The sequence below is a fragment of the Diachasmimorpha longicaudata genome, chromosome 6 (genome assembly GCF_034640455.1).
Source record: "Diachasmimorpha longicaudata isolate KC_UGA_2023 chromosome 6, iyDiaLong2, whole genome shotgun sequence".
NCBI lineage: Eukaryota > Metazoa > Arthropoda > Insecta > Hymenoptera > Braconidae > Diachasmimorpha > Diachasmimorpha longicaudata.
In genome coordinates, this window is record NC_087230.1 from 3,654,059 (window position 1) to 3,674,542 (window position 20,484).

General features: G+C 38.6%; 1 protein-coding gene and 1 non-coding gene across 6 annotated transcripts; both read right to left on the reverse strand.

Moving 5' to 3' along the window:
* Nucleotides 1-3,600: 3,600 nt before the first annotated feature.
* Nucleotides 3,601-3,684, reverse strand: Trnal-cag (transfer RNA leucine (anticodon CAG)). Its single transcript has one exon. It is a non-coding gene; the product is annotated as a tRNA-Leu (tRNA).
* A 4,641-nt stretch (nt 3,685-8,325) lies between these two features.
* LOC135164048 (GTPase-activating protein CdGAPr) lies at nt 8,326-19,542 on the reverse strand. Of its 5 annotated transcripts, none has more exons than XM_064124037.1 (5): nt 19,402-19,542; nt 18,159-18,373; nt 15,400-15,939; nt 12,416-15,246; nt 8,326-12,108 (listed from the first exon to the last, which is right to left on the reverse strand). In XM_064124037.1, exons 2-5 carry the CDS (start codon nt 18,222-18,224, stop codon nt 11,280-11,282), a joined length of 4,266 nt encoding a protein of 1,421 aa, XP_063980107.1. In that variant the 5' UTR covers nt 18,225-18,373; nt 19,402-19,542; the 3' UTR covers nt 8,326-11,279. The 5 variants fall into 5 exon arrangements, with proteins under 5 accessions (XP_063980107.1, XP_063980109.1, XP_063980108.1 ...); XM_064124039.1 differs by lacking the exon at nt 19,402-19,542 and adding an exon at nt 18,965-19,088; XM_064124038.1 differs by lacking the exon at nt 19,402-19,542 and adding an exon at nt 18,712-18,958.
* Between the last annotated feature and the right edge of the window lie 942 nt (nt 19,543-20,484).

The window sequence follows — 20,484 nt, forward strand, 5'->3', positions numbered from 1 at the left end:
CATACGATATGACGTGAAATGCCACACATTTAATTGTTTGAAATTAAAATGAAAAAAATAATCCAGCCAAATAGCCCTCGACCTTCAAAATTAATCGGATATTTCCCTCCAGTTTCCTTGCGCAGCACCGATCGGGATAAGTTTTGCAGGGAAACTCTCGGGAAATATCCGATCATTTTGAAGGTCTTGGGGTATTACTACTGACAAATTTTCGGAATTTTTTAATTGGGATTTTTAAATTAATTTTTTAGAAAAATCGATGGAAATTAATGTCTTGTTGCGTATTATGAGAATAATTCCGTAATTGTTAGTGAATATTTTTCTCCTTCTGGAAATTCGGAATCAGCGACTCAAAACCGTAAAGTTCAATGGAATTATCACACGGACCCTCTCATGTACTCAGACCTCTCGTAAATCTGTGGAATATTTAAAAAACGAATGCAAGTGTCGACTGAAAAAATATATAATTTTGCCAATAATATTTGTTCCGGGGAAGCAAAAGCCTGGAACTCCCCTTTAAAAATTTGTGTTAAATTTATCTTAAAGGAACATACAATTGACAGAATTATTTTTTTCTCAGTCCAATCTATTTTCATAAAAAAACGGAGTGTTAACGATTGCCCCAGCGAATCTCGATGCCAAAGAACTATCGTTCAGTGACGAAGACTGGACACTGGAGTGTATCAAAGTATTTCTTACGGTGAAACTTGTACATAAAATACTTAAGAGCAATATTGTTAAAAATTAAGTAACAAAAATTAGATGAAGAGAATTAAAATAATTACAAAGCACAATTTCAACGCGATTATTAACTCAAAAACTCAAACTCCGAAAATCGGACGATTTCGTCGTTTGCTTTCTGATGATTTGCTGCAACAAGAAAAAAATTCTTTAAAAATTACGTGCCTGAGCCGTAATCTGCCAGTCAAAACCATATCTGGTTGAAATTACCGAACAGTTACGCACTTTTTCAGTGAACTTTCAGGAAAAAGTCCAAAACGTTCCAGAAAAACTATGAAATGTTCAGTAAAAAAAAAGCGGAACTGTTCCGTCATTTTTACTGAATACTGTTTTGCCTGTCATTTCCTTCTGTCTGTTTTGACTGTCAGTTCTGTCATTCCAGGCTTAATCATCTTCTCATATAATTTAATAAACATTTACCTGGAGTTTCGTCACAAGACCACAGAGGCGGCCCCTCCACGAAAGAGTGACATCACATAATAAATCCAACTAACTCAGGTCCATAATAAGATCGTATTGTTGCTCCGGATTTTTGTTTCATCCCCTGCGGTGCTATGGAACCGACTTTTTCCCCAACTCTACCGCATTAGCCCGGGGCCAAAGAAGACCCATAGAAAACCCCGGTCGCACAGTCGGCTGGTCGTGCAGGGTCCTAGTGTACCGTTCTGACACACTAACTACAAGAATACACTGGTTCTCTTGCACCCAGAGGAGGTTATGCCATGTTCACGTCCACCAAAGGCTCCCAATTACTGAGTCAATAGGTATTACACTACAGTAAACATTCTATTGGAAATGGGTTATAAGAAATATTAATTATTCAATAAGTAATTTAAACTATTTTATTCTTTGAACTCAAATGATTATGCTCGGAAGACACGTCCACTCTATACCGATTCCTTAGAGGAACCAACTAGGTCTACACACAAAGGGAAACAACACCCTGGACCTTCTAGTCACATGATTCATTCCACTTTGTCTACATACTTAAAATCAAGCCTAAATATCATACCTCACATTTCTCAGAACTCGAACCCATAAAAATGTCTTTCAACACTCAGAAGAGAATAAGATTGACTTTTGTTCTTTATTTATTTTATGAAAAATCCAACACATTCCAATAAAATTTTTATAGAAAAAAAATCATTGATTATCAAAATTCAGTAAGTTTTTTTCAATAGGATCTTCGAGAAATGAGACAAATTTGCTTAAGACTTCAATCCACCTTCTTGAATCTACAATAGACATCATTGATTATCGAGAAACGCGATAGCGTATCGGCCAAGTACACGTTTCATACACGAAAGATCGCCAAAAGCTACCAAGTATCTATACACCACACAACTTCCCCTTTCACTACCTCCAGTCCCTTTTTCTCAGTTAATAAACTTACGCGATAATTTAGGTGAAAACTGGCCTTAGTTACATAATATAAATCACGTATGAGTTTTCCACTGAACCAATTATCGGTTTTATTTATTGAATATTAACGAAAATATGCGCATAGCAACGAGCTATCATGCACATTTCTCGAGTTTTTATTACGTCCATCATTAAATCTTCTACTCAGCAAGTTTTGTGCGAGCGATCACCCATCCAAGTACTAACCCAACAAAACTATTGGATTATGGATAGGGATTGTCTCAATAATATAAAAACAATTTAACTATCAACTTTAATTCTTTATTATCGCACGCAGAAAATATATCTTCCTCCCATGATGTCTCCAGACGAACCTAACCCTTAGTGACCAAGTTTGTACTCTGGACCCATTAAACAAAAGGCCCTTGTTCTCTCATTTCTTTCTTTTCCTTCTCTGTTTCTGTTTATTAAAACTATTCTAAACATTCCGGCACTGTTCTAAGAAAACTCTAAAATACTGACATGGACTAAACACAGCTGTAGACAGACGATTAATTTTGTCCACACATACCATGCACTCTCAATATCACCGTCGCATCGCCTCATCGGGAGTCAGTCTGACAATTTTTTTTCACCTCCCTATCTGCATAAATCCATGAGTAGATGATGTCGACGATTGTGCCGACGGTACCTGTTGCCATAAGAGCAAATAACGGCTGTGCGTTGTGTTGTGTTGAGCCCACTACACCCTGTTGACGCAGACCACTGGTCTGACCTGAGTAGACAGACAAAGACAGTCCAACAGAGACGTGGTGCGGTGGAGGGGGGATGAGAAAGGGAGAGGCGGAGCCACACGACGAGAATACGTCGTGCTTCCAGTTGGGGGTGAATCCTAATACCCAGATAATGGGAAGTAATTGCGAGGGATCAGAGCAACCGTAGCTACTCTGTAGAATTCGGGGCATGTAAAGGGGCCGGTGGGTGGGAGGATGGGACAGGGAGTGAAAGCGAGTGAAACACACCGGCAACGAACAGCGGGGCTACGTAATCACGTTATCGGGACGAAATCACGGGGCACACGTTCTCAAATACGAGATATCGCCCTGAACAAGGGTGTGTGTGACGTAGGCAGATGAATAATGAAAATAAAAAATTGGGAAAATTGATGAAAAGAGTTTTGTGCTGGTGGACATCGAGGAAAATTGAGAGCGCAGTTTTATTACTGACGATTTTTTTTTACCGCTATCTTTTGTCATGAAGGGGTGAGAAAAGTGGGAGCTGAATTTGGGAAAAAAATGGTTGAATTTTCGAATTGGATTTGACGAAGGAAAAAGTGAGGTTTTTTGGAGAAATGTAATGATGCAAAATTTATTGGATTCAGACCATTTTTGGGGGAGGGGAGGTACGTTCATGTGGTATTGAGATTATTTTGATTTTTTAGGGGAATTTGGGGACAAAAATCAGGGTGGATTGATGTAATTCTTGGGGTTAAAAATTTGTCAGAAGTGGGATTCGAACCCACGCCCACAGAAGTGGACTGCGACCTGAACGCAGCGCCTTAGACCGCTCGGCCATCCTGACCTAATTGTCATTTTTGCGGTTCATTTTTGGAGGCACTTCCTTTGGAACATTTTTCAATTTTTTTGCTCGTTAGTGAAAATTTTATCTGGGGGTTCGAATGAAAAATCTGGATATTATCAGGAATGACTAATTTATATCAAATTATGTTGTACATCGGTATTTCAATCATTTCAATCAATTATTATTTTTAATTTTTCATATATTGCTAATTTAATAAAATTCAATATCAAACTGGTTTAATGAATTGCAAATTTTAAACTGTAATTGGAATTTTAGTAATTGCCTGACATGAAGATCCTCATTTATGTCAATATTCTATATTAATGAAGAATTCCAGAAATTCCCCTGCCGGTAACATTCAAAATCCAAATGCAAATATTATCTAAATTCAAAAAAAAATTCTCCAAAATCTTTTGTTTCAATTAACCACAACTAGACATCAATCGAATGAATTCAAATTTTTCAACAAAAATCCAAATCATTCGAGGAGAGAAATTTTTGGTGAAAAAATCAGAATCCGTCGGTTGTGAAAAAAATCTCCCAAGATTTTTAACAAAATTTCTGGGGGATTTTAGGAAAATTTTCACAACTATTTCCTATCATCACCATAATTATAACTTAAAGTGTTGAATTTCCCTCATGAAATTAATTCACACTCTCGATATAATGCTAAACTATCAACTGACATTTTTCAGAACATTGACAAGTTACTTTGATATATTTCCAGATCCATTTGCTCCATTCGCAAATTCCAAGAACATTCACACCTCCTGATTTGCCCTAAAAATTAATTTCTTTGTATTAGAAAATTCGCCAGTGCCATATTATCCAAAATCTTATGATGTCCACAGAATTTCTGCAAACATTGGCACTTAAACCAGTAAAAAATCCAGTTCCACCCCTGATTCTTCTCCCCAGCACCAGAAATAACCGTAGAAACTACCCTGTATTATTACATCCCCGAGTTAATCCACAATTCACCCAGATAATTTAATTTTCCCGTGTAATTGTGAAATTAATTGAAGACCAAGAGCCAAATAATTCGCAAATCTGCCATTCCAAGCGCAAAATAATAAACACTATCTCAACAACAGATCACAATGCACGGGCGGCGGGGGGGGGGGGAGAGGGGGTGCGATATGACGCCCCGATGTAACTCCAATTTTGTTCTTTGATGTTTTTCATAATCAACTCAGGCATTTCCATTCACAGAGGTATATCCTAGTCCCCAGGTAGCGGACGCTGTCGTCACAGTTGAGTGGTTGCTCATAAATTAATGCGATCACGGCTACTGTTTATGATGTTTATTAGATTGAGTTAAGACGGCTATTATTATGGTACCGTAAATAAAGGGACACAGATGGATTTGACTGTGTGGGACGCCCACCCCCCGGTGAAGTAGTCACTCTGTGGAGTGCGGAATGCGACGAAAATAATGAAATAAAGGACAATGAAGTGGCGCACTGGATGGTGCCCGGGGGGTGGGGGGTGGGGGTGGGGGGTGGTGGGTGTATCAACGAGAGATGAAGGAATAGAGGATGAAAAAAAAAAAAATACAATGGGAAAAGGGGCAAATGGGTGAGTGAGAGAGGCTACGGTGTACGCACCTAAATGCAGTGGGCGTGTTCCATTTACTTTCATTATTTTTCCCTGCAGGAGGGTTCAAACGATACGCACCTCTCGCATTATGTCCCACCTTTCGGATGAACATATTAAATTCAACCAGCACTATGCGGTGAAATGACTATTGATAATTTTTTATGACTCATTTTTTTCCTCATTTAAAGGTCTTAATTGTTTACAATATTCAGAAAAGTTCACTGGAGTTTAGTTCACTTTGTGGTTTCATGAGAACAAGTTCGTAGTTGAAAATATATATTTGTTAATTTTTAATGTTTTTTTTTGCTTGGTAAGGATTATTAGAGTTTACATTTCAAACTATTTATCAAAAGTTAATTTACAGTTGGAGTGAATAGGTCTTTGTGGATTTGTTTTTTTTTATTCTCGTGTTTCCACTTGAGATTGGAAAACATTTCTATGGATCTAAAGAAACGAACCAGAGCGGTTGTGCAAATAACATTCACACGTTTAGAATTATTATAACTATCGCATTTCTAATAACGATAAACTCGTTGGAATAAACTTCAAAATGGGAATTGTAGTGAGCTTTTACGAATATTATAAAATTAAGAGCTTTAAATTACAAAAAACCGAGTCATAAATAGATTTTTTAAGTTGTGATTGAATTTTTTATTTGGTTTTTCGAGTTTACAAGTTGCCATTGTTATTATTTCAGAAAATTATTGTTAAATACAAATTTCTACACAAGAATTTGACGGTTTAAATTTTTTCATAGAAAAGAAATCTAGAGATTCGTAAGAATTCGCAATCGTGTTTCTAATGTTTTCAATTGTTTCCCAAAATGAATTTTATTATTTATAAATAAAAATAAAATTCATACTTCAAATAGCCGACGAAAATCCAGTTGTCTAATTTTTATAAATTACTCAATATCAACTGAATGAAAATAAAAAAACTGATTTTCTACATATTCTCTCCCTACCGTTATTTCAACAATTAAATTAGAATATATCAATTAACTAATTACAAACAGGAAAAACCTTTTAAAAAATTAAATAAAAAAAAACAATTTTGGCGCTTTTTTCTTGATTATTTCCCAAATTATAGCTAAAAAACCGTCGTTTAAAGAAACATAACTTGTTATGTATTCATCACATCCCCAACGTCCTGATTGTATGTATAACGTTACCCTAACAAGCTGTCAAGACGTCGGCGCGTGTCACTCGACTTCTCATCTCGACCAGTCGGCCCGATAAATCTCCCTTTTCACTTCACTTCACTCTTTTTACCTTGTTTTTATCGTTTCTTCCCCTCACATTCACAATCGGAGGATAGGAAGCCAGGGCATAATGGAGTGATAGAGATGGGAGAGTGGAGTAAGGAATGGAGGGAGGTTCGGCTGGCCACGTGCCGCTTAACTTCATCACCGAGCAATCTGGCCTCGTTTCAACCTCGAGCTTGCTCAACGCTTGCCGACCTCGGGAACAACATTGCCGTAGTTGTCCAGTGAACGGCAGTGCAGATATGTACCTGATTCGATTTGGCATCTGTGGGATCAAAAGGGATGGAGCCTGGGTTGGTCGGTAGCGTGAGAAACCAATGGTTAGTCATCTCCGAGGGTTTCATCAATCAAAAGATATTATTTTCTTTTATACTGTCCCCAGAAATAGTTCATTTGAATCAGACACATTACTCTAATTAAATGCCACAAGATGGAATTTTCCCATTACATTGAACAAATTTTTTTATGTGATGTTCTATTCAAATTAAATAATTTTTTTCCTCATTAATAATATTAACAATATTAATAATATTATAAAATCAAAGAAATAAACTCAATTGAAATTGAAAAATGAAATCTCTGGTCTGAATAAATTCTTCATTTGAGTTAAATAAACATTTCGTTGCTTTGAAGAAGCAATCGTTTATTAAAATAAAACCAACATTCATTCAAATCTAACAAACATCAGAAAAAAATTTTAAACATTCTCCAAAAACATCTGAATAATATTCCAAAAACATTTTTAACACGAAAAATTCTATTCTATTCTATTCTAAAAAAAAAGATACAAAACCAAAATAGTGTTCATGTCACGTACACAAGGATGTCTCAACGAGAGAGCTTTACACGATTTTTGCCCTGTTCCCTATCGAGCGACTCCAAGAGCCTCCAATTAGTCACTGGTTATTTAGTTACGTGTTTTTTACCGGTCCCTTGATGACAGAAAAAATAAACAGCCATAAAGGGTCTGATTCATATCGCTACGACGTGTTTAAAAATAATTATCACAGAAGATTCAACGATAGTCACGGACTCCTCACCTCTGGCCAAACTATAAAACTCTTCTCGAAGGGCTTCCACCACCCCTCTGACCCGCAATCCCCCTCCACCCCTCTTCGCCATCTACCCCGGGTTGCGGGCGTTCTTTTACTGTCAAGTAGCTCCTCATTGCACGGGGCATAAAGGCACACACAACAGTTCGAAGCTCCCTTTCTGTCAAGGCTAAAACAACGAGAACAAACAGCACTTGCATACTCGTACCAGCCGGTCCCCTTTTTTCCTGTCTTACTAGGCTCGGGCTTCTTCTACTCGGGGGCTCACTCTTCCGGCACTCTTTAAGTGGCCACTCACCCTTCAACCACTCTATCATCAGCGGTTAAAGAAGTAAAGACTGGAGACACACTCGATTTTTTTTCTCCTCTTCCTTTCTATTCTCTGGGAGTTTTGCAGTGATGTGAATGGATGAGTTGAGAAAAATCCGTTTTGCGGGATTTTAAATATTAAGTTTATAGGTAATTTTATTTTAGGGACATTGAGTCCCTTCAAAACTGATTTTTTTGATTGCTTATTCCGTTAACAATAAAATCCAAATATTTGTCGAGAAAAAAAATTATATTTGCCCTAAAAAAATTATTATTTTTATAAAATTAGCATCTTATTTTTTATGTAAGTGGAAAAGTAATGATTTATTCAATCAATATTTTGTTACTCAGATAAACTAATTGCCAACTATCCGCATTAAATATTCCCCAACATCTAGAAGAAAGAAATGAAAAAAGTGTAATAAAAGTCGTTTATTCATTAAGAATCTTCTCATACTGCAAATTGAGAAAAATTAAATAATTACAATAATTTCTCTTTATACTGAGAGACTATCTAAACAGGCAATAGCGATAAGGAATAAAAACCATCAACTTTTAGTATTTTTTTATTGTTTACACAGAATTTAGATGTTATCCTAATTTTCCTTGCGATTGATTAATGCAGCGGAAAGACGAAGGACATATCAATCTCTTCATGAATAAATCGACGCTCGTTAGGTACACGTTCACATATTCATCTCCATTTAATTAATTTGTTAATCTAACAAATGTTCATTAATAACGGTACATCATCGTTGCTTGATCCTCGCAAAAGAATTCAAATATCTGAATTCGTAAAGTATCTATTAGATCTTGGAATTCACAAGTTGCTACAGATCAATTACTAAAAATACCAACTTCTTAGATTTTTATAACTCTTTGGCTCCCCTTTATTCTCATTCAATCGAATAATTAAATTGTTACGTTGAGAATACAATTCCTAGGTATAACGCACATATGAGCTGCATGTTCCATACTTTAGAGAGCAATAATATCTTGCAGTCACTCAATGACTATTTTGATTTCGTCGGTTTATTGGTTTCAATTTATTTGCCTCTTTTGAAAAAATATCAGATCACTGAAGAATACACTCGGCTCACAATTAAGAATCTCTTCTAAATTCTGATTTCGCTTGTCAACAGATGTGAGATAACAATGAAAACGCTCGAGTTTCTCGAAGATATTCTATTACAATTTTATAAAAAAATTAAACAATTTAGTTTCTTCATCAATTGTTTTGACAGATGAAAATCCAAAAGTACTCATTCGGCGATAGACAAAATTTAATTCCTTTGGCATTTTTTAAACGATAATTGTTACGTTTCAATTTTCTAGATCTTTTTCTCTGGTTTTAGCATAATTGAGAATAAAAGCAATTAAAAAAATGAAAAATTATGCAAAAGAATTTTCAAGGAAAAAGAAACATTTGGAACGTCTTTTATATGGAATAACTTTCAAAAAATGGAACAATAAAATTGTCGGATCTTCCACAGAAATATTTAATAGAATATTAATCCAAAATCGATGGAATTCTTGAGTAAATCCCTAGATCTTTCTATTAAATTGTTGATACATCTGGTATTTTCGCTAGGGAAATCTATTAGAATTCTACAAGAATTTTGAAATTATGTTTGAATTATTGGGCATCAATTTGTCTGTATTTATCAGATTTTCAAATTATAAAAACAGAACAACAGTGAAAACTCATAGTTTTTTTGTTTTCAGAACTTAAATAGAATGTCTTGGAGAAACTTTGGATTTTCCAAAAAAATCCACACGCAAAATCAAAATAACGAAAACGAACCAAAACCTAATCATTCAATTACTCAACACTTGTCATAATTTTCATAATTATCAATTAATCAGATCAACATGTGCCTTCCCGATTAAAAAGAAATAACGTAGCATTAATAAAAAGAGAAAAAAATATATATACAAAAAAAATGCGTATGGGCTGAGCTGCAATAGACCTGTCCACTGCAGCAAGACCCTTCCATAATATATAAAATCCTTAATGCAACATAATGATTAATTCGCTCGTAAAAATTATGGTTTACCATGGATTCCATTACAGTCGTCATTAACAGTAATAAACTAACAAAGGAAAAATAATGAAAACTTATTTCTTTTCAAACTGAACACAAGAATAGATCGGCGAGTATAAGTTGATAGCGTAAAAAACATTGCTCTCAATTAATATCAAAACAGACGATAAAAAAAATTAATATCACCTCAGAATAAGAATTCCCAGAGGATTCATTCAATTCTGTTCTCCACATTCTCAATGTCACTATAGATTTCTTTCACATTACTCCATTATCTTAATAAATGCATTGAATTTAGTCGTTAAATTTTTATCGTTTCGTAACATTCTTCGTAATAAAAAAAAATTATAGCACAAAACTTAACGTGCATATTTACAAACTGGCACGCATAGGGGTCTCTCAGCCTGCTTATTAATTAATCAGCATTTTTCATTTATTTTTCAAAAGATTAATTCATCCGCTCGATAACGTGGAATTATTTTACAACAATTATTGGGAATGTTATATTCCTCTGCTTGTTGACGAAGGCAAAAAAACAAGTTAGTCAAAATTAAAGTACAGAGTTTTGTTGCAAAGCGGTAGAACAATGAGTAACATTTATTTTTCAATTATTCCAGACGACAAAATGTTGCTTTAACCTCATTGTTTCATAACTTCGTCTTCATTTTCAATTATTTTTGCAAAATTGAATGGAAAATATGAGACATCTAGATTTCTGTGACGATGAATCATGGTTTTTTTTTCAATAGTCTATAATTTTTGTCCAACTAGTTAATGTTCTCCATTCAATAAGAGAAAAATCTATAATAAATCGAGAATTCCATTTTCTCTGCTAATTCTCTTGAAAATTATGCGACTTGAGCATTTTTGCAGAAGTAGAACCATAAGTTATTGAGGAAAACTTGAAAAATTTATACCCGTGAATGTTATCTAAGACAAAATGCAATAAAATTTCATAATCTTCAGTAGAATTAATGCAAAAAAAAAATTAGAGTTGTGCACGGAAATTTTTTAATGCTGGATATGAAAGTCGAATGAAAAATATTACATAAAATTTTTTTACTTGTAAAAATCAAAACGCAGAGCTTTCTTCGGATAACACCAAATGTTTAATTTTTTTCCAAATAAAAAAATGTCAATTTAACATTTTTCATTCAATTGCTTCACTTTATCAATTTTTCCAATTAAAAAAATATGCAACAACCCACTAGGACTGATCTATCCCAGCAATCGGTTAGTTTTTCTCAAAAATATTTCACTGAACATCATTTTTTCCTCCCCCAACAAAAAAAAAAAAAATTCGAAAGATCTATCACCTCAACGAAGTCAATGTAAAGAGGGTCTGGAAGCCCGTTGTTTAAGCCTAGCAAGTAGCGCCTGCTCTCCAGTCTCGTCTCTCGAAGCCCCCCTGAAGCTCTCGCTCCTGTACTTATCCCTCAGGAAGATCCTCCTTTCCTCCTTGTATTTCTCGATTCTCTCCCTGCACCTGGGGTCCCCGAGATCGAGTCCAAGATTTTTCAGCTGTAATTTTTCATTGCTCTGCGAGGAAGACATTGAGAGATCTCCCCCAACATTCGGTGTGGAATTGTGCTGGTAATCAGGCCTCTCAAACACCTGCTTGACCCTAGAAGACTCCTCAGTCATTCTATTGAATTTTCCCTCATCCAGAGAGCGACTGAGAGCAGCCCTGGTAGCACGTGCATGTCTAGCCCTCAAACAAGGTGGCAGATACTGATTATTGCTGGTACCCTCATCCGACTTTCCCCTGGAGGACTCCTCATACCTCATCTTCCTCTCCCTGACAATCTCTCTCCCAACATCGGTGTGATAATTGGACTGATGACGCTGAACTCCCAGTTCGTATTTTTCTTTCTGTATGGGAGTTTCACTCCCAACACCTCCTGACAGCCTCTGCAGCGCCAGCTCCTGGAGAATGGCTGCTGTATCTCTCAGCACCACTGACTCATCAATTGGCGAGGAAGTGTTGGAAAATGTGCAGGAGGAGTCACGCGAGGTTATCTCAGATGCTCCTTCTGGATCGTGAGCAATGTCACAGCCCTCTGCAGCATTCTCTGAGGGAATTACAACCTCCTCACTCATCTGCATCGGTGAACTCCTGATGTTTATATTTCTCTTCATGGTTTTTTGTAAATATCTGTTGGCATTTGATGTTTTATTAAATTTTATCACAGTGAAAACTCAATTTGAAAGCAAAACATTTTTTATGAGAGATTTTGTTTTTTCTTTTGGATTTTCTGTTTAATCTCGACGTTTTAAAATAGTTGAAAATAGTTTTAAAATAGTACTGTAAAAAATTTACAATTTTTTATGCTTTCATTTGTATTAGAAAATATTGAAAAACTTCTGTTTGATATCCTGAATATAAAATCATTTCAAATTCCCTCGATCTTTCATATAAAAATATTTACCAACAAGAATCAAAAAGAGAAATCCTCGCATACCCTTTGCCAACTCCCTGCTGCTTGAAGGGACTGTCATGATGGTTATTCTCGTCGAGGCTGACATCCCCCGAATTCGTCCCACTAGACTCGTTCAGGTTACTGCAGTACACATTATCATTATCGAGACGAGGATTGCAGCTGTCAGACTGTGGCCTATCGTTTCCATTCTTCTGATCCTTGTACTTGTCTTCCTCTTGGAGAGCTTGGCTCTCCACATTATCCTTACCCTCGTCAGTCAGTTGGCACATACAGACGGACTCTTTGCACTCAGTCATATCGTAGGAGATGTCGTCCTGAGGCTCGTGCATCAATGGACTCTCTGTCATCTCACTTCTACCCACGCAGGACGTGTCTGTTTCCACTGTCGAGCACATGGTCAGGTCCAGGGACGTCCTGGAGGCATTGTCGGATACTGATCGCTGTCGTGGAGCGTCTGTCGCTATTGCTGCCATTGTTCCCTCCAGAGGATCACTACCGGCTGGTGTTGTTAATGATTCTGTTGTTCTTTCTATCATTACCCATTCCCCTGAATTGTTGGTGATGGTTTCAAGGGGCTGCGTGTCAGTGTTCGTGAACATTTTGTCCGAACTGTCGCATATTACGAAACCAGAGTCCGGGAGATCCTCCAGGGTCTGCTCGCAGGACATCGGGGAGTCCAGGTCGGTGGCACTTGAAGACGGGAGGGTACTCGCTGTTGGTTCATTTCGATGGGGCATTGAGGGCTCCACTGACGTCAGACCCTGGCTCGCTGGAAAGGATTCACGACTCGTGCATAAAGATTTCTCGTCTTCCTCTTCGGGAACTTCCTCAGCGACCGGCTTCTGGAGATCTTCACCTTCCTGAAGATGCATAGCAGACACCCCGGACAGTTCACTCTCCCCAATGCCATCAAAATTATCACAAGACATCTCTCCATCCTGTTCAGTCGCTCCAGACGTTATTGTCAAAGAATTCCTAACATTAATATTATCCTCCCTACCCCTACATTGACTAGTATCCTCCCCTGTCTTGGCATCGGTTCTCTTCCTGGTCTCCTCCGTAGGTTCGTCAAACTCCAGTGGCAGCGTAAAGCTTCTAAAGCTGATCCTGGGACTGTTAGAAGCACCAGGAGATATTTCACTGGAAGTTGGCTGGAGTGTCTGGCTAGGACTGATGGGTGTTGATGCTTCGGACAGCAGTGGCAGATATCCAGGTGTGATCAGTGGTGAGGGTGTCTCCATGCCATGCACATCAGCCGACACCATGATCTGATCTGGGCTCTGGCTGTCAATGAACCTGAGCTCTACATCACAGTGAAGACGTTCCTCTAGTCTCGAGCGTTTTCGTTTCGATCCTCCAGTCACTGATATGCAGGGTGGTGGATCATTACGCTGACGTCTTGGAGATGCCTCCAATGATGGCACTATGCTCTCTTCCTCAGAGAACATCCGCATTTCACGCTCCTCCAAATCAAAGTTCAACTGAATTTCCGAGAGATCTAGCGGTGATACTGAGCTGGGGGCATCAGCCAAATGATCGAAATAAGAATCATGAGAGACTGATCTGCTGTGACCACATGGTCTGCTCGCTGGTGGTATCATCAGTGGGCACAAATTGTCCTCACCATCAAGACTGTCAGCACTCTTCACTGGTCTCAATCGTCTCAGAGAATTCAGGGAACTTGGAACTGTCTCAGACTGGGGAGGAGTTCCCACTTGTCTCGTTTTTCCTCTGACACCGAAACCTCCCCTACCGAATATTGCTCGCCAATTCAGCGATGGTGAACGTTTTGAGCTGTTGCGCTTCCTGGGAAGATCAATTATCGTGTGATAGTGCAGAGGAAGACCCGCTGATCCAGCTCCCACTTCGATGTAGTCGGACTCGGTTCGGTGATTTCTGTTTCTGGCTTCTTCCAGGCTCAAGAGTCTTGCTGGAGTGGTTATGGCGAGGGACTTGGGACGACCCACTGGGCCATCGCTGAAGATGAGCTCCGCGTAGCACACGAGAAATTCCGTCACCACCGCCTGGACACCGACTCCCTGGAGGGCCGCAACTCCACCAACTTCTAGCTCCTTACACCGGAGGAGATTTGGTGCCCAAACAATTGCTACGTTTCGGGGTGTCATACCTGTCTCACCTCCACGAGCTGCTACTCTCACCAAGTGACGCATCAGATATTCCAGGGTTCTGTAGTGTGGTGGTGGTAACTTCCTAACAGCGTCCCTCATTCTCCTCAATCTCTCCGCATCAGTCCCAGCTTGAACAGCACTGACAAAAGTCGAATACAATTGATAGGTGCACAATGGATTTGGCAATTCCCTGAAGTACATCTTAAGTAGTGAAGCAACAGAGTGAATATCCTGAAGTATACTCTCGTCGGAATGCAGTGCTGGAACTCTGTCCTCGTCAAAGGCATGACGAAGTCGTTGAATATTAGACGTTACACCACTCAATCGATAAATTCCATCAACAAGACCATGAGTCTCGATAAATTCTGCACAGCAGGTCAGCACAGCGGGTACATCTTGTCCAGAATTCAACAAGTGCTCACCAAGATCACAACCGAAGACTCTCTCTTTGAGAATTCCCGATTGTTTTAAGCGCCTCCTCGATGGCCGATTCAGTATGAAAGATCGAAAGAAAGCTATGAGCTTGCCGTGTTTTCTAAGGACTGGCTTCACTGGCAGTCTTGATCGAACAGTCGTGGAGACAGTGAGATGACGAGGCACTTTGTCACCAATTACAGCAACGCACTCAGCTGGAAAGAAGCCCACGGCGAAGCCCTTTTTACCCCGCCACCAGGTGCTCTCACCGGGGGGTGGCATGTCAATTACGGATATCATGTCGCCGACCTGATAAAATAAAATTTAATTACAATTAAATCGATATTTGGGTCTCACAATATTATTCTCTTTTGAAACTACTCAATCGATCAACGATTGGGTCCCATTACACAATATCTATTCTTCAGAATTTTTTTATTTCAGTCACCATCCAAATTATACCTGAAATGTGATCTCATCCTGTGCCTGTGCAGCATACGGCCGAACCGCATAAGCCGCAGCAACAGCTGGTGTATTGATAGGGCACGAGTCAGACTCAGGAACGAGAATTCTTCTTCCTCGATTGTCCAGTTGTAGCCAATTTAAAACTGGCCCACAATTGAGACCTTCGTGATTCAATTGTGAAAAACGTTCGAGATAAGTGGTAATCAATTCTGGAGTATTATCCGCCTGTGTCTCCGGGAGTTTAACAAGTGATGAAAATTTTCGATCGAATATGCACCGATGCAGCTGCTTGTCAAACATTACGAAATTTTCGTATGATCTTTGGAGGGTCCAGCAGGTGTCACCTGAAGTGACGCGCACAGCAAACCCTCCGTCGTTTGGCACTTCTGTGACAGACACCTGGAGTCCATCGAGCTCAACATGCTCGTAATGAAAATGGGCGCACTCATCGAGTTTTGGAAATCTCGCTACACTACCCATATTGCTTCCTGAACTCACGGGAGTTCCAAATTCTTCGGTTCTGTTACATCCTAGACCCTGCAATTATGGAAGAAAAAAATTATTAGATTGACATTGAGATGACAATCGATCAGTCAAAACGGTCGTCAGAAAATTTATAAAAGTAGAAGGAGAAGATGTTGAAGTTGAAGAATTTCTTGTAATCGGCCGATTTTTTTTTCTTCTTCAGAGGGGAGAGGTCATCGAAGGGCCATGTTAGGTATAAAATAATTAACAATAATTAATTAATTGATTAATTATGGCGATCGAAAAAATAGTCCAATAGAAAATTATTAGATATTATGGAGCATAAAAATGCAATCGTGTTTGAGTCGAGGTGGAAATTCAAGAAACTCAATCTCATTCGAATAAATTGCTTCTCTTATTTCAATTGAAGGCTTATTTCCAGCGATTAAATTATCAACTTCATAATATCATAAAAATAGTTCAAATGGTTAGAAAAAATCAGAATAAAGAGTTATCCGTTTAGAATGCATCAGTCCTACTGAAATCAACACACACAGAAAAGGCTGGGGTAAAACGGTTCTCTAGTTCCTCCATAATTCATTTCGAAATTCATTTTTCAGTTTCGATGTTTAAATACCACACCAAACCCACCAAACAAATGTTAAATTTCCTCCGAGTAATTCCGGAATATCTCAAAATCAATAAAAGATACAAAATTTTCATCTATACCTTTTTTGTAGCTCTCATTCTTCTCCACAAAAAATGTCTAGTCAAAAATTGTCGTAATTCCCTCACATTCGAAGATATCCCCCAAAAACTGTCTCATCCTCAACTCCCGAATCTCACCAATTTCATTCTACCGCACCTCCCCTAAGCCCATGCGTACAGCCTCCCGCCATTTACCTCATCCCCCATCCCGCCATCTCCCATCCCCCAATACTGAATACCCCTAACCCACCAGCCCCAGCAACTCGTCATTGTTACAATATCAGTGCAAACGAAGCTATAACAAAACTCAACTCCACCATAACTCAATTAAAACATAAAATTTTGATTAATCGCTGTTATGATAAGTCATCACATTGTATGTGGTAATCTGGGGTACCTCGAGACGATAAGAACAGCTGCTGCAGCCACTGAGTACACGCCACATTGCCATTCACGTTATTCTAATCACAAATGCATTATTCTTAAGTTTATCATGAATCAGAGAACAACAATCGTCGGTTTAAGAGTGATTTTATGATTCGATTTGTCAACGAGGAACCACTTTGTAGCCGTCACCTGCGTATCATCGCACTGACAAGATACTCCGAGGGTTCAGGGTCTTCATATATGCTATTGATGCACCGTAACTCCATAATTATTCACCAATTATTTATTCCCCCCCTCTCCCGCACGTCAGGGACAACTAATTCAAATGAATAATTTCGTCTTCCCCTGAACATCAACGCAATTGGGTCAGAGTCTGGCTACTGGGGAGGACTGTGTATTCGCGGCTGTTTTTGTTGATGAGCAGAATCTCACGCGCATCGATATTTCGATCTGCCCTAGGGAGTCTAGCTGAATTTTTTGAATTCTCCGGCTGTTGCACGCTTTATTACTCAGAATGATGGATGTCAGAGGGAAGGTGGACGTGAATTGTTTCTCAATTTTTTTTTATGGGGCGTAACTCGACTTTGGATCGAATAAATTCACGGGAATATGAGAATTATCGAGGGGACAAGTGTACAAGGTGAGTATGTTAATCCACCTCTGCTTTTCGCAATTCCGTAGGCGAGATAGTCTCTTCGAGCCTATATTGGATTGGTCGGTGTGCGCGAGATTCTATCGATTTGCTCTAGCGCGACAGCTTTCAAGTCGCCAGTCTGAGGGTATGTGCAACTTCCGCAATGCGTGGACCATTAATTTGTTTATTTGGAAAATTGATGGGAGATTAAGAGGACCCAGGGTATTTCCGAGAAATTTTTATAGCGAATTCCCGTGAAGTTTCATTTATTTCTAGTGAATTCAATTGAATAATTTCAAAAATTATCTTCAATTATCTTTAGTTTTCAACGATTTAAAATGTTCAATGGAATATATGGGTTGTAAAACTTGTAATTTATTCAGTTAATTCTTCATTGGTCTGTTTATTTGTTCCTCCTCTATTTGTTCTTTTCACATTGTTCATTTTATTCCAAGAGAGGATTAATTGACAATGAACGTGTGTTCTCTTTATTTGATGGCAAGTCGCGGCATTAATCATCATTGTCAATCTGATCTATGAATGACATGCGAATATAACCCACCTTAGCTGCCTGCGGCTCGATGTCGGTGAGCCGTTGAGCCCGGGGTCTCTCAGACGGTCCTGGCATCCCCAAGGATCGTCCTAGCTCCGTGAAAAGGACAAAATCCTCCTCTACCTGCAGTGCAAGCCCAGCTAAATTGTCCTATTTCAAAGCCTTCATTGGGATTAGATTTATCAGTTGAATTCTATCAGTACTTTCCTCTCTTATTGTCATTTCTGAAACCAAACAAATTAAAAACCAATCAATAGGTGATCAACTTAGTGTCAAACCAATTAAAAAAATCCACCGATTGTGAGCAAATGTTCAATAGAAAATATTCTACAGAAAAAGTCAAATAAATTTCAATTCCCAGGCTGTAATTCTCAGAATTTCAGATTGTCCTGATGAAAACAAAAAGAAGCAAATTCTTGCCTGACACATCTGATTAAAAATATCAAAAATTATCGTAACATTTCTACAGGATCGTCTAAAACCTAATGACAGATTTCAATAAAAATCCAAAAGGATTTTGAGGTAAATTATTTTTTCGTGTGCTACTATAACATTTTCTTACGACAAAGAAGAAAGTATCTAGATCTTAAAAGACGCAAAGAAAGTGCCAAGATTTTCATCAAAATTGGCGCAAATCCAATCAGAACAGTCCACTAGATTGTTAACAAAACTCCTTCCAATAGAACGTCCCAGAAAAAGCCCTATCTTTCTCCACTGAATTTGATGCATCCAAACCAGACGTCAGATCCCCATAAATTCTAGGTTAGAACGACCCCATATCTCAAAAAAATAAAAACACTGCAACAGCACTGCACCATCCCAATATCACTCTCGCCAGTCATTGAGCCCTCGTTTCCTTGACACCACCCACAGCATTACAACACCAAAGATTCCAGCCTTATCACTGTTATGTCACTGGAACGGTAATAATAATGCTGGTAGTGTACGAGTGACTGAAAATCACAGCCCACTTCCATTTCCCTTCAATCATCATGAAGTGACATTTTTACATAATGGACACCAGGTGGTTTAGCTGATTGCATCGAGACTGATGTAACTAGATATGGAGCAGACATATTTCTCGCTCATTTTCACACAATCATGTAATTTGATATTCTGTCAGAGTAGAATACCAATGGAGAAGACGAGGAGGATCAGTTGTCGTTGGTGGGATGTTCATTGTTGATTAATTACCCCCATTACTTGGCCGTTCATTCGTTATTTATCGACATTTGTATTTTTATTTACTCACATGCAATTGAATTTCTCTTCCAGACGTGTGATGTGACCATCAACTGAATCCGGAGATCATTCAGTGTCTTGAGGAATCGTATACTCGAGGGGTTTGGGGGGGAAAGTGGGGGGAAGGATAGTGAGAAAATATGAAATATTTATTCGAAGCTCTTGTTAACACTTGCACCCCCATAAACACTGAAACAACAACTTGAGAATATCACTGACATGGCTAACCTCCCTCAACGCATAATCGAGATGCCGGAGAGTTTATTTTTTATTTTTATTTATTTTTTTCACTTTCATCGGCAGTCACTTGCCCTCGGGTGATTGATACTGCAGCTGGATGGAGGTAATCGTTGTACAGTGCAGAATGTAACTGAGATATCTACGCAATGGTTGCTCTTGCACCAGCCATGGCAGAGCAACCACTGGGACGCGGTCGGAAATAGACGGGATCTGGTGAATTTTAGTCAAAGAGGGACTCTCTCGAGTTGGGGAAGAGGACTGCGGGCGGAAAGGAGATGAAAAATACTCGGTGGTGAGACGAGATGATCCCACTTCATTGTCGAATGTTGTCGAACACGCCCCACATCAACGAGGATGGACGGGATGGACTAAAGTAGAGGTTCAGTTGTGGGGGCTTGACTGGCCCCAGCAGCATCGTAATACCAGACCCTAGAGGAGGGAGGGCGCCACATGCCCAATCCTGAGGAGTCGGTCTGTCGGCCGAGTCGGTAACTCCTCATTTATCTCGTTTCTCTATGCCGGCTATTTATAATTAGTAAAATTAGGGTGGAGGGGAGAGGGAATATTCAGATTTTGGGAAGAGGATCTTCAACTTCGAGAAATTTTTTTTAGGGTAAATTGAAGAATTGTAATTGTTTAAGAGTGAGGTTTCTATTTATAATTCCAAATGGCCGTGCATGAACATGGAATTATTTATTCTGAATTGTACATGTCAATTAAAGTCGAATTGATTTAACTATCTTCAATTCATTTTAATTTTATTAATTTTAGTCATTTTTCTTATATATTTGACTCCGTGTGCTGCGACAAAAATTTCGAAAATTCACGCCGAGGAATTCTAACAACAAAATTT